The sequence below is a fragment of the Gopherus flavomarginatus genome, chromosome 25 (genome assembly GCF_025201925.1).
Source record: "Gopherus flavomarginatus isolate rGopFla2 chromosome 25, rGopFla2.mat.asm, whole genome shotgun sequence".
Lineage (NCBI taxonomy): Eukaryota > Metazoa > Chordata > Testudines > Testudinidae > Gopherus > Gopherus flavomarginatus.
This window is the reverse complement of record NC_066641.1, coordinates 11,215,905-11,230,365: the sequence shown is the minus strand read 5'-3', so window position 1 is coordinate 11,230,365 and position 14,461 is coordinate 11,215,905. Positions and strand designations below refer to the sequence as shown.

At 58.7% G+C, this 14,461-nt stretch overlaps 1 protein-coding gene across 1 annotated transcript in view; it reads left to right on the top strand.

Moving 5' to 3' along the window:
- The window catches only part of SRCIN1 (SRC kinase signaling inhibitor 1), a 176,938-nt gene that overhangs the window by 72,458 nt on the left and 90,019 nt on the right, over positions 1 to 14,461 (top strand). Inside the window, 1 exon segment of the mRNA XM_050935301.1 lies at positions 12,909 to 13,192. Coding sequence (XP_050791258.1) covers positions 12,909 to 13,192 — 284 coding nt within the window.

Below are 14,461 nucleotides of genomic sequence, written 5' to 3'. Positions count from 1 at the left end.
ATAAGGGCAGAGCTACGTGGTTTCCATCCCTGACACCTGCCCCTCACCTGCTGGGGTTCCCGACCCCCAGGTTGAGACCCCTTCCCTGCTCTAGGGACAAATTGGAGGCTTTTATGTCAGGTTTCCAGCAGAAAGGAGACTGCGGCTGCTGAACCCAACGCCAGGCCACATTTCTTTGCAGATTGACTTTAAATAAACAGCTCCGGCTGTTGAAAACCGTTGGCGCTAATCAGCTCTGTTCAGCGCGTGGCAGGGTGATGGGATAATGGGAGCTCGCATTCCTCATCTGATTCATTTGCATTCTAATTTGCTCTTCAATATGTTTTTTGATTGGGGGAAAAAAAAAAAAGCTTGTCGGTGAGACCTAGGCGAAGCTTTGTGGCGGCTGATAATCGGGCAGCGCAGCATGGAGCATTCTCAGTATGGCCTCTCGCAGTGGCACTGGCTGACTCGGGGTCTGAGCATTGCTTTAGATGGAGAATTTCTGATCAGCTGGTCAATCAGCAGCAGAGTGGACAAAGCACTTGTCAATGTCCGACGGGGACCAATCCTGCCCGGGCGAGGAGAGACGAGTGGGTGTGTCCAGTATTTGGTTAGCCCCATTGCTGCAGTATCTCGCAGCCGTTCCTGGATCTCTGCTCATCACGTTCCTGTGATGGAGGGACGCGTTGTCCCCCTTTCACAGATGGGGGAATGACGAGTAGGGTAGATTAGTGACTTGCCCAAAGAGCTCAACCCACGTAGCCTGCCTCCCAGTTCGGTGCCCTGCCTCTCCAGCCCAGCCTTCCTACCCTGGACTCAACGGACAGTTAGACCCATTCTAGCTGCGAGGCTGCAGCCTAGTCTCAGCCACTGTGGGATACTGTTCTGGCCATCAGCCAAGCCCCTGGAGAAGACGGTTTGGCAGGAGCTGTGTGTGAACAGTTTTCCACGCCAGGTCCCTCGTGCACACAGCCCAGGGCCTAAGGGAGGGCAGAGCCCAGGGCCTGACTGGGGCTAACCCCAGGGTGCTGGGCAGTGCTGAGGACGAGCACTCTGGGGTGCCATAGTTCGTCTGGACATTGTCCTCTGGAAGAGGCGGCTGTGGCTAGCCGAGGTGAAGCCAAGAACGTGCTCGTTAAGATGCTGCCGCCCTTCCCCGGAGTAGCATCTTGTTCTGGGAACAGGCCCCGTTCACCATTGCAGGGCACCTCGGGTAGCCATTTGCACAGTGGGAGGAGGATCCGATAGTGTTTGTGTAAGCGGTGGCACGAGGGGCAGGGCCCGTTGACTTCAGTGGCCCTGCCCAGCATGAGTGAGTCCGACTAGCCATCTGCGGGGTCCTGCGCGCAGGGCAGGCTGAGGCAGATGCTCGGTAACTGGCTGTGGGTGACTCCCAAAGCGGGACGAGAGTTACTATGGATATCTCTCCTGCCGGGCTTGTTGCCTGAGCTGCTGTCCCAGAACGCTTGTTAATGGTGGTAATAAAAATACTTCCTCCTTTCCAGGAATCGCAGCGGGTGGAGAGGGGCTGGGTAGCAAAACAATCTACTCCTCGGGGTGGGGCGCACCAGGAGGGGCAGACAGCTCTCCGGGCAAGGCTCCAAATACAAGGGGAAATAGTGCACGGTGGGTTTAGAGGAGGGCATTGCAGAAAGATGCTGCCCTGGGGCACCCTGTGCAGGGGGCAGCTGCAGGGTGTTTCTGGGGCTGCATTTTGGGGAGGGCAGGTTCAGAAGAGGGGTGCCTGACAGTAACTTCCGCCTCCTGCCCAGTAATTTGCAGATCCAAGCTGTTTAACTGTGAAGGGAAGGCCGAGGTATTATTTTGCCCCAGTGCCCATGCAGATTGCTAATTAAAGGAGACGTTACCACATCTTCCGCCGCAAATCTCCTGCCAGCTGGACTGTCTGAATCGACTGCCCTTTCCAGCAGCGTCTCTGCCCCTTGTCTCAGTGCCAGTTTCTAATGGGCGCCATCTTGCCAGCAGTGCTTTGACTGGCGTTCCCCAGGATCATCAGCCTTTCAGGTCGTCTGGGTGGGATCCAGCCTGTGTCACCGTTGTTTAATGGTCGCCAACAATCCTGCCACTGATGCTTCCCAAGGTAGATCGGAGAAAACCTGGGTCACTTGCATGGAGGGCCCCCCCGTCCCTGCCCTGCCGTTGTCTAGGCTAGTGGGCAGAGGTTGGCTGATAGAAGAGCAGGGCCCCTAGCTGCTGGCTCTGGCCCTGAGGGCAGCTGCCTCCTCTGGTAGCAGTGAGTGGGGCTAGCAGGTCCCCACTGGCCAGCACTCCAGCCCTGAGTGTGAAGGAACCCGGGCAGGACAGGACAGATCCCCTAGTGCCTGTGGGCCGGGGTGCGGGGGGGGCTCAGTCACTTTCCTAGGGCAGCACGGTGAGCCAAGTCCCTAGGTCGTTCCCCACGAGCTGGGGCTGCCCCGGAGGAAGCATCTTTCTGCAGGAGGCTGTGACACACTCGAGCCTCGGACCGTTCCAAGAACCGCGGAGTGCCCCTTGCACGCTCGAAGCACGCCTGGCACCCACACGCCCACGTGTATCGCAAGCAGCACATGCGGGGGCCAAATCCTGACCGGGTCTGACTTTCTTTCCCCAGCTCTAAACTGCCATCCTGTTTGATGCCAACCCGGACGGTGTAACAGTATAAGCGGCGGTTCCTCCCATAGGGCACAGACGGCATTTCGCCATCTTCCCACAATGCACGGCTCCTGGGAGCCCTGGGACGGGTACCCCATGGGAATTGCAACTGAAGTGGCTTCATATGGCTCCAGCATGGACGTACGGTGAAACCTCAGCAAGACAGAGCGTGTCTCAGCTGAGCTGGGGTGGGCTCACTGGACTGATCTGCTCCGGGGCCCTCCAGCCAGAAAAACCAGCCAGGCCATCTCAGCCCTCCCCACAGCTGGCTCTGCCCTTTGGCTTGAAGCACCAGACAGATGGGTTAGCTGCGCCAGTTAGGCAGCTTTCCGAGTGCAGGGCTGCTTGAGCCGGTTCTACCAAGCTCGTTTCATCGGGAGCGGCTCTGTTCCGTTGGGCAGACCCAGCACCAAGAGAGAGGCACCGGGTGAGCCCTCTGGCACAGATGCGGTTAACTGCGGCCCATCAAAACACTCCAAGTCAGGAATCTGCCCCTCTCCCATCACTCCCTCACTCCGACCAAGTTCCCTCCTCTCACGTTTAACCAGACGGGCCGCGATGGCGCAAAAGGATCCTGGCACAGGACGGTCGGCACAGGCGCCTCCATGACCCTGCAGCAGCAAAGTTGCACCGAGAAAGAGAAAGCGCTTCGGGGGCTTTGGAGGATTCGGTGGTGCAGGTGGCAGGAGAGGAGAGGGAGCTGGGGGGAACCAGCTGCAGGGCTGCAGGCAGCACGGCGTGGAAGGGGTTATCTCTACAGCAGGGAACTCCAGCCCCTGGCACTGCATCTCCACAGCTGCAGTGGTTCTGAGGGATACGAGTGCATTGCTTTCTCTTTCTTGCTTCCCTAATGGCTGGGCAGGGAGGAATCTTGTAGCTGCGAGGGGTTTCGATCTCTCCAAATGCACTCTCTCCTCCGTGCCGTGTCCTTCCCCTTTGCCGTCTGTTCGCTCCCTTGGACAATTTTTCATGTTCTGCTAACGGCCGCTGCTTTCATGGCCCGCGTGAGCCTCGCTGCCTCATGAAGATTTATGAAGCTGCAGTAATAAACTGTGTTGGAAAGATCCTCTCGCTGATCATCCCCACTGGGCAGCCCCTGATGACATCTCACCAGGGACCCTCTGCGCCGTCTCTCCCCGGCACATCTTGCGGGGCGCTGGCGCTATGGGGCTAGGCGGCTTTTTGGTTGTGTCCCTTTGAGAGGGTGGGGAGATGTAAAAGGAGAGCGATCGCTGGGGCTGTGCGCACGGTTCCCGAGGAGCCAGTGTCTCTCTGAGGCTAGCGAGGAGCAGGGCTGGCGCTGCTGCCTGGTGTTAAGGCAGATCTCACAGGGAGAGGGGCCCATGGCTGTGTCCCCAGCACATGCCCCGTAGGACCCTGGGGCATGGCTCCCCTGCAACGGCTGGGGAGACACCTTGGTCAGCAGGGAAGGGCGATGGATGGATGAATCAGAGGAGAGTTCGGAATCTTCCTTAACCCACCATCTGCTGGGAAGCAGGGCCTCACCCCGGACGCCAGGACTCTCCCTGGGATTGCGATTATCGTAGTGGGGATTCTGCTGCATGCCAAGGAGCCTCTTTCCATCCTGCCAAGGGAGGGAGTGCGTGTTTGGGGTGGGGGTCTCCCTGCCCACCACCCCCAGGAAAGTGGAGGTTGTGACCTGGAAGCCATCTGTCCTTCACAGCAGCATCACCCTGAAGCCAGCTCGGCGCTCATCCTGTGTTAGCCAGCGGGTAAGTGAGCGCTGCCGGGACGTGGGGGGACCTGCTTGTTCCTGGTCATGTCCCAGGAGAGATAGCTGGAGGAGGGAGCCTTCACCACCAGTTAACCCCCCGAATGCTCACAGCAGCACCACAGGGGGTGCTGTGAGTTGGGGCAGGGGCATCAGGCCTGCCTGAGTGGGAGAGCTGGGGTCTTTTGGAGGAGGCATGAAGCAGCGACGGCTGAATGCAGGTGGGGCTCCCGAGGGTGGGTCTCTAGAGGAGGGGCACCAGCCCCCAAGAGGATCGTGTGGTGGGTAACTCCATCCTGTCTCCCTTCCCTGCCCCACTCCGGGAGGCTGGTTCGGGGCCCATTGGCCGTCGCGCGGCAGGGCCGTTCTGGTGCTGTCAGCCAGGCAGCTCCACTGCGCAGACTGGCCCCAGTGTCACCTCCTCAGCGATCGTCCCCCAGCGAGAGCCTGGACCAGCCACGCTGGGGAGCAGGACGGCCATTGGGAGCCTGTGTCGGTGAAGGGAGCCATGGATGGAGCTGGGAGTTGGAGGTCCCCCCACCCCCTGGTTTCGTGGCCAGGCGTGGCAGAGCTGAGCCAGAGGCTGAGCCATCTCTTGTGGCGTTTGTTATGTTTCTCCTCCTTTCTCGTCAGGAAAGGGTCGGCAGAGCCCTGGGGGCGGGCCCCGAGGGCCGGGTGATGCTGCCCAGACCAGCAGAGATCAGCCCTCTCCACGGGTGCTGGAACCTGGACGGGGGATGGCTTCTCTCACCGAGGGCTGATCAAGCCAGATGTGAGCTGCGAGGTCACCACACAGGGCACGTGGCTGTGCCCTGTGTCTCCGGAGGGTTTCTCACGCTCATGGCCAGCCCTGAGCATCCTCCCCCAGGCCCGATTATCGCTCCCGGCTTTGGGGGCAGCAAAAGGTTAACGGCGGTCAGGACTCGCTAACCAAGCCTGTGAAGCTACCGCCTGGGTGACCTGCAGCCAGGGCTGGGCTGGAAATGGGGACCCACTGAATGGCTGCGTCCCAGCAGATGCCAGCGCTGATGATGTTCCCAGCCCTGAGGCTGCAAGGCTCCATGCCTGGGCTGCCACCCGCCTCGTCTCTGCTGCACCTTTAACGAGGGCCCCTTCCGGGCCTGGCTCCATTCTCCTGTTTTCTTTGGGGGCAGGAATGAAAATATCCCCCCAGTCCCATGCCCCCAAGAACCTCCCTACCCTGGGAAGCTCAAGCTTTTCCTCTCCCCCTTGTCATCAGGCACGATTTATCACGGCTGGTAGGAAAGCCCGGAAGAACGCTGAGTGGGGCCCCATTGCGCTAGGCTCTGTACAGACATGTTGCAAAGGCATCTCCCCCCCCAACTCAGCTTCTGGCCACCGCGGCAGGCTGGTGCTGCACAGGACACCTGGACTCCAGGCCCGTTGCAACCCAGGCCCATGCACTGGAGCCCTGGGCTGTCTGCGCCAAGGAAAAACGTTCTCTCCTTAAACTTTTTTGCTTAATTATTCTCAGGGTGGCGGGATGCGCTGCCTCGAGTTGGCCCTGCAGCCAGCAGGACCAGGCCTGGGCAGGGCACCATCGCCCAAAGGGCTTGGCAGGCAGTTGAGAGGTGTTGGCTGCTGGGTGGGAGAGGATGGGTCCAGTGGCTGTGTGTGATGCCGTAGGGACTGTCTGTGTAGGGGATGGGAGAACCGGGAGAACTTTAGGTGAGGGACAGGACCTAAGCCTGTAACCTGAGCCAGGTGGGGGGGAGGGGGTTAGCACCTTTGCCCAGGAAGCCGGACAAAAGGAAGGGGCCAGCTGGAGGGGGTTAGTTCAGTTTCGGGTTTGGGCTGGGTGGTTGGAATTCAGGGAATCCCAAACTGGGAACTAAGCTTCCTGAACCCCCAGAAGGACTTGATTGAGGGGTCCTGGTTGTGCCTCCAAGCTCTGCTGTAACCTGCATTCCTGTTGTCCAATAAACCTTCTGTTTTACTGGCTGCCTGAGAGTCACTTTGAGTCCCAGGAAGAGGGGTGCAGGGCCAGACAACCCCATACTCTGTGACACTGAGCAGCAGAGGTGGTTTCAGAAGCTGGAGGTACCATTTCCCTCCATTCAAGCTTATACAACCATCAACTGGGCCGACTTTGTGGCGCACCCCCTTCCCTGCTATGTTCCCACTTATCCCACCTCCAGGACCTAACTTGGGGTCAGTTTCAGTAAGCACCTGACAAACTAATGTGCTGGGGTCAATTGCTTTCCCCACTCTCTGACATGCAGCCACCTCTAGGGTGGAGCGTGGCAGCTGTTTGGAACCGTAGGATGCATGAGCTTGAAAGGAAGAAAAGAGAAATTCTGCTGGGCGGGGAGGATTTAGGTCAGTGGAATGTAATACCCTGGTTTCACTTTGGCCAGGAAACACGGATAACACCCTTGTTCTTATGCGATCGTGAAAGACCACATGCGGGTTAGCTCCTTTCTCACAGCCAGGCCCCAGGGGTCTCCCATCCACATACAAACTCAGCCTGACCTCGTTTAGTCTGGGAGAGCTGCAAGGCTCCCCACACAAAGTGGTACAACCACAGGCCTCTGCAAGCAGCTTTGGCTTTGGGGAATAATATGGGGGGCTTGGCAAAGCCTGGTCTGGAGATGGCACCCAGAATCCGATGCCTGCGGGGGTACTGCCCCCTCCAGTTGCTCATCATCCTCTGTCTTTGGAGATGAGGGGAGCTGGGATCCGGAGGGGGGAGAGAGGCCCTCGCTGGGATTACCTGCCAGCACTGTTCGCCCGGGGCTGCTCCTCTAACAGCCACGCTGGTGGGTGCCAATGTGTGGCTCCTGGGGTTAATTGCACCGACAGACCTCTCCCTTCGGTTCCAGCCGGACCCCCAGCTAGAGCCCTTGTGCATGGGGGGGTTCTGCAGGGAGCTGGGATGGGGGAAGGCCTGCCAATCAGAGGGACCCCCCAGCCCTGCGCAGCGTGGCTCTGCCTTGCCTGTGCATCGTGCAGGGATTTTTAAATAACTCTTTTTAGCAATGGGGAGAGAGCCAGCAAGCTGGCGCGTTTCACCAGCAGAGCGTGTAATTAGGGAGCCGGGAGTTGCGTGCTGATGTGCTGGCGATCGGTGGGCGGGAGCTTGGCACAGTGCCATTCCCTAGGGCTGCTGCTGGGAGAGGTGTCCCGGACTGCAGCACGAGCTTGCCCTATCGCCGGCCAAAGGATGCAAGCGCAGGGCAGGCTGCAGCTCCATTGCAATCCCATTGCCTCCCGACCATGGCAATCCTACCTCCTCCCCCAGCCCCCACAACCGCCAAGGAAGGGGAGAGGGTTTCTTGGCAGAAACGGCAATGTTGCCTCCGGAGCGGCTTGGCTGCTCTTGCACGATCGTGGGCTCTCTTGCACGCTGCGGGTGCACTCTCGCACCGCTCCTGCTTCAGCCACGCAAGCGGGTCTCGGTTAGAAGGCTGCATGCTGGAGTGACTGGAGAGCAAGGCTAGGACACCTGGCTTCTCGTCCCAATGATGCTGGTGACTTGCTGTGCAGCCTTGGGCAAGTTGCTGCCCCTCTCTGTGCCTCAGTTTCCCTATCTGTGAGACAGAGGGAGAACCTCCCCCTGCCATGGGCTCTGTGGGGATGAATTAAGTCGGGTTTAGAAAGGACTTTATAGTGGAAGTGCCTGCTAGGACTGATAAGTGATTATCCTGCGAGGTTGGCCACCTTTCCCCAATATCTCCCGAGGAGGCTGGTGTCAGCCGCTCCCTGCTAGCTGTGCACTCTTTGCAGCGCTGCAGCATCTCCCCACACTGCAGGATCCAGGCTCTGCGTTTCTCTGCCCTGGGCTTTGATTGTTTATTGTAGGGCCTAGTCTGGTGCGGGACCGTGCAGCTCCTCCCTCTCTAACTTCTACAATGCAGGTTCTGCTCCCGGCCCTGCTGCTGATTTGCTCTGTGACCCTGGGGAAGTCACCCCGTCTTTCCCTGCCTGTTTCCCCACCTCAGGATGGGCTGAGAATAGGTACCCACGCCCCAGTGGCGCCATGAGCTTAGAGGCATTGTCTGCAAAGCCCTTTGAGCTCCCAGGCGCAGGAGAGGGGCCGGTCTGATGAGCTCTAATAGCGCTCCAGGCTGGGCACTGCTGCCCAGGATGTGATGTTCGTGTCTAATGAACGGGGCGCATCCACCAGCTTTGTACCAGGACAGAGACCTCCACTCACTGCATTGCCCCCTGCATCAGTGCGAGACACCCCAAAGGCCGGCTGCCCGTGCAGCGGACAGTGCTGGGGATGCCTTGACAGCCCGGCTAGTCCTCCCTGGGCTGCCTCTGGCCCAGCTGGGTACGGCCCCACGCAGGGGATGGCAAGGTGACACGTTCACTGTAGCAGCGGGCGGTGAGACAACACTGGGGAGCTCATCAGCTCATCAGTACTGATCCAATGCCCGGCCTGGCGCTGGGGGCACTGTACGTTGAGGGAGAGGGCAGGGGGGTTAGTCCTTCACTGGAAGCGGTAAAGCAAGGCTTTGACATGAGGTCATGAAAGAGCTCATGGTTCTCTCGGTCAAGACCGCCCTGTGCTTGAAGATCTGCCACGCCGGAGGAACCTGGGGCGCTCGGTCTCATAGCTGAGAGTCGGGGCCGAATCCCAGCCCAGTAACTCCATTCCCCGCCTGGTTCCATGCAGGAGACGCAGAGATGGAGGCAGATTCTCCCGGAGGCTGGAGTCCCTGCTGGACTTTCCCTCTGGAGCGTGTCATAGGCCAAAGCTTCCCCCAGCTGCCTTGCCTCGGAGGTGCTGTCTCCAGCCATTAGATCTGGCACCAGCCTGCCAAGTGACCCCTGGCTTTTCAAGGCCAGGCTAGCTGGGCAGCTGGGCTGGCTTTTCCGAATCTCTCTCCTGAGCAGCCGGGTGTCGGGCCCAGCCCCAGACTGGCACAGAGAGCTCCAGAGAAGGCCGTTTCCCTGACCATTTTCCAGCAGCCCAGTTGAGCGAGCCGCAAGGAGGCCAGGGTGAAAGCCTGTCAGAGGGACCCTGCTGCAGCCCAGACTTGCTGCCTGGATGTGTCCTCTGGGGCTAGGCAAGGCATGCTGGGGTGGGTGGGATCGAGCAGGGGAGGGTGGCGTGTGGGACATGGGTGGATTGCAGTGGGGGGACGGAGAGCACGGCATCTTGCAGTGAGCAGTGTCCTGGGGAGAGAGGGGTCAGGGGCCAGGAGGGGCTGCTGTGGAGAGGGTGGGCAGCTCAGCAGGCGGGGGGGGGGAGGGGTGCTGAGGGAAGGAAAAGAAAGGAGATGTTGGAGTCACCTTAGCAGGACGGGGTGTTGCGGGGATTTAACAGCCATTCTGGAATTTGCTGAGGGGGGACAGACCCTAAGCTGTCCTCCCCTTTCAAGCCCCAGGCTATCTCCGCACGCAGGGAGTTCCAGTCATTAATTACCACTTGCGTTGTATAGTAGGCTCGACACAACTTCGCTGGAAATTAAGATGACGATGTGCAGCCAATGAATTATCCCTGGCTGCAAACCGGCAAGCCCCCGCCAACCTTTACTTTCTGTGTGATTGCCGGTCCCCCACTCCCATGAAAACAGAGTTAATTTATCCTTCCTTCCCTTACTGGGGTGTCATGAAGTGCTTTGATGTTTGGAGCTCTCTGGGTAGAAATGGCTATAGAAATATCAATCTATTAGGCAAAGATGAAGGACGGCTGGGCTGATGGTTAAGGCATTAGCTGGAGACTCAGAGTTCAATTCCCTGTGTGACTTAAGGCAAGTCACTTAACAGTTGTGTGCCTCAGTTTGCCATCCCTAAAATGGATATATCAGCACTGCCGTACCTCACAGGATAAATACGCTATGGGTTGTGAGAGGCTCACATACTTCAGGAATGGGGCCATATAAATACCCAACACCAATGTACTTATTGCAGTGCAAACACTGCCCCCTAGTGTTGAGAATCACTGCTTGCCTATGTGTTATAGGCACTATACTGTTAACAGCTGGTGGAGATTCTCCTTCAGCCCTCTGTCTCAGCCAAGAGCCTTAAGCACAAGACTATCCTTCCTCTCTTGTCTGTGATTTTATCCCGGGCTACAGTCACCTTGTTTTTAAGTGTTTTTTAACCTCAAGGCACCTGTAACAATCCATCGCTATCCTCCTCGGTCACTCAAGGCACCATGGGGCTGGGGCTCCATCTGTGAGAGCTAAGCTGCCCACTGGAGCTGTGTTCTGAAGGTCTCGTGTTTGTGGGGGCTGAGCAATCCAGGTGATCTCGGAGGGGAATGCTTTCCCAGCTCTGCCTGCAGAGGCCGGTCTTAGAGGTGTAGGGGCAGGTCCCCGCTGTGCATGGAGAGGCGCCCTGTGGTCTAGATGCTTCCGAGACAGGGGCAGTTTGCTCTGGGTTGAGAGGGCTTTCCTGATCTGAATGCTGAGAATCTACCACTGGAGAGTGTGTGTGTGTGTGGGACTCCCAGTGGTGACAGGTTCTGGCACTAATTCTCTAGAGCTCTGTCAGCACAGGGCAAGCCGGGGAGATGTGGGATCTGCTAGACATAAAGACCCAGCAGCAGGCAAGGTGAATCCTGAGGACGAGCCTACAGAGAGATCTGGGGCATGAGGGACCTCGGGAAGGGAGCTGGCTGAGGAAGGGGTCTCCCTGGGCCTAGGTGTGCAGGAAGCGTGCGCCTGGGGAAGTGCGAAGAGGCGCCTGTCACCGGGTGGGGAGCGTGTTGCTTTCACCAGCTGGACCTTAGCCTCAGAGCGGTGCCAGTGGCCCGAAAGAGTCCCCCTCCCTCCCCCATGCACTGCCCTGCATTCCATTTTCTTTTTGGTCTGTCCGTTTGTCTGTGTCCTTCTGTGTGTCTCTGCTCCGGAGCAGCGCTTAGGACTTCGTCCGTCATGGGTCTTTGACTGTTTTTGGTTTCGAGTCGATCGTCAGCCTTTTATTTTGAACGTTGTGGTCTCTGTGGTTTTCCTGTCCTGACGCCCTCTATCCACGTCTGTCGCTGTCCTGGGACGGCGGCCCTGCAGCCTTCAGCCTCCCGTCTCCTCCCCTCTGCTGCAGTCTGTCCCGGGACAAAACCCTGATTGCAGCCCTTGACCCTCTTTCCTCCCCCACAGGCCAGAATCCCCCCATGACCCTGCCCCCTTCTCCAGAGCTTGAAATCCACCCACCCTCTGTTTGCACCTCAGACACCAAGTCCTCCTTTGGGGGCTGAATGAGTGGCAGGGAGGGGAGCGTAGGTGGGAAAGAGGCAATGCCTTGGGGGTGGCAGGGCTGTTGCTGGTGTCTGGTCACCGAGGACTAGCCCAGGACTTTTCATGCGGCTTCTATCCAAGAGGCGATTTAAAGAGACACTGCCAGATGCTTTACCCACAGATTTAGAACTCACCTCCATTGCTGGCTTAAAACACATCCCCCTTGGAAGCTTAGATAATCTCCTTCCCGAGCCACTTGTCCCTGCCCCCCCCACCTTTACCCCCTCCTCCCACCTTGGGTACTGGGCTCTTTGGAGAACCTGCCCCTTATTTAGCTGCCTCAATGGGAACTCAGCTCATTTGGAAATCAGGGGCGAGCCCTAATTCCCCAGTCTGGGCAGAGATGAAGGAGGGAATTGAACTCCCCACCTGCTGGGGGTCTCACTGGGGCCCCTCTGTATTTCATTGATGCCATTTGCTGCCTGGCAGCAGAGCAGCGAATGAATCCAACCCATCTTGAGAGATTTACAAAGCGGCCAATGCCTCCTCGTCAGGTGCAACTCCCCCTGAGTCTCGACCACTGGAGAGCGCCCCTTTAAATCTGACCCATCTGAGAATCCAATTAGTGGGTTGCTCTGTCTCATGGCCACCAAACCGAGGTGGTACCATAAACCAGGGTGCATTGCATGGTCAAGAACCCAGGGTGGAGCAGCCTGTGCTTAGTATTTGCCCTTAGTGCCCCTCCGCCTCTATTCAGCTGCTGTGGGTGGGGTCGCTCTGCCGTTAGCCAGGGCCAGCTAGGAATGCTGAGCAAGGTGGGACCTGGGCTTCAGGCATCGACCTTTCACCTCTGGAGAACGGGGCTGCTACATGAAGGAAGTCTGGTGGTTGCGAGCCAGGGCCTGCCTTGCCCATGCCCTGCCCCTTGGGTAGCAATGAACATTGCCACACAGTCTACACTGCACTGGGAGGTTGCTTCCCAGCCTGGGTAGAGACCCACGCTAGCTCATGCTAAAAATAGTGGTGCGGTAACGGAGAGCCAGGCCCCTGGTCCCCATGCCCTGGGCATTGTACAGCCGCCAGCCATCCAGCCCAAGCTCTGCTCAGGGGCACCCCAGGGCTGAACTAGCAGGGCCTGGTTGGGGTCCCTGGATGGAGGATCTGGAGTGTGGACCCTGCCCCCGGCCAGCCAGTGCTGTCAGCCCCTCACTTCAGTTCCTGGCTGCCAGCCCCGATCAAGCAGCTTCACAACAGAGCAGTAACTTCTGGATTTCCTGCCCCGCCCTGGCTCCTCTCGATGGTCGCCCCAACGGCCGAGGCATCAGGCCGAGGGATGGCGGAAAGGTCCCTGACCCCAGCTCTGCTCTCTCCCCTTCCCCCACCCCGTGTAGATCCCGAGAGGACTAGCACACACATGATCTCGGCGGACGATGCGGAGTACCCGCGGGAGTACAGGACCCTGGGGAACGGGACCCGGCGCTTCTCCAACGTCGGGCTGGTGCACACCTCGGAACGCCGGCACACAGTGATCGCCGCCCAGAGCCTGGAGGCACTGACTGGGCTCCAGAAGGCCGAGATGGACCGCAAGCGGGACGCCTTCATGGACCACCTGAAGAACAAGTACCCGCAGCATGCCCTGGCCATCCGAGGCCAGCAGGAGAGGATCCGGGACCAGGTAAGGGGCTCTGTGAACTCTAGCCCAGGCCTGGCGGTGGGGTCTGGCAGTGAAGTCACATCATGCATAAAAGGGCTGGTGGGCTCGCTTGAGGTCTTGCCAGCAGCCATAGGCTTTCCCCAGGCTCGCCCAGGGCTGTGAATGCACCGCCTCTCTCTGGGGGGGCACGTGGGGGTGGGAATTTGACCTCAGGGGTGGGCTGGGGGATAAGCATTGGGAGCAGATTTACCTGTGTGAGGAGCTGGAGGTGGGTGTGGGGGGATTTGATCTCTGATGGGGGCTAATGGGCATGCAGCGGGGGTGTATTTATCCTCTCTATGAGGAACCAGGGCCATGGAGCCCCCCCACAATGGATCTGTCCTCCAGGGGGCTAGCCAGCACATGCAGTAGGAGGGGAAACCCCAGCCCAGTTCTCTCCAACCTTCACTTGGGTTGAGGCTGTGAGTAAGTGCTGGCGAAGGCTGGAAGCTAAATTGGCTGACAGCCGAGCCCCACTGCTCCCTACCTAGCCTGTGGGGGTCAGCACCAATGCCCATTGCACACCTGGACTCTGCATGGCCCTAAACACCCTGCTCGGGGCCTCCTCGGCTCTGGGCTTCCTCCCTCCAGAGCACTTCTCCCCTCCCTGTGGGTGCAGGGAGAATCTCAAGAACTAGATCACACCGGCCAAACCTTTCATGGCAGCCCCGGCCTCAGTGACAAGCCCCAGGCTGCCCCTTAGGGAGGCATTTCTGGCCCACTGCTTTTATTAACCAGCCCAATAGCCCTCCTGCCAAGGGTAGCCCCAGCGTGAGGCTGGGAGCCTGGCACAAGCCGCAGTGATGGTGGGTGTAGATACGTATGCGTGTCTCACAGGCCAGATTGCCAAGGGCTGAGCATCCAGATCTTCTGCCGAGCTCAGTTGCTGTTTATGCACCTAAATAAGAGACCGATTCTCTCAAGAACTCAGCACCCTGGGGCACCCGATGTGCTAAGCTTCTTGGAAATGCTGGCTATGACTGGGGGAGAGAACACGGCCCCAGGTGTTTCTACAGCTTGCTTAGAGACAACACGGCTGAGACAGGTATTGAGGGTTAGTCCTCGTTTGGACAGGCTGTTACCAGGACCTGGGGCTTGAAGCTTAGAGTGGCAGCCAGACGGGGGCCTGCACGGTAGCTCCACGCATTGTAGAATTGATCAAGTTCGTGTCAAACCACCTCATGCTGTCGGAGGGCTTGGATGCACCTGAACTGAGTGGCGGGGGAAGACCCTGTCTGTGTCTGGTGCGGG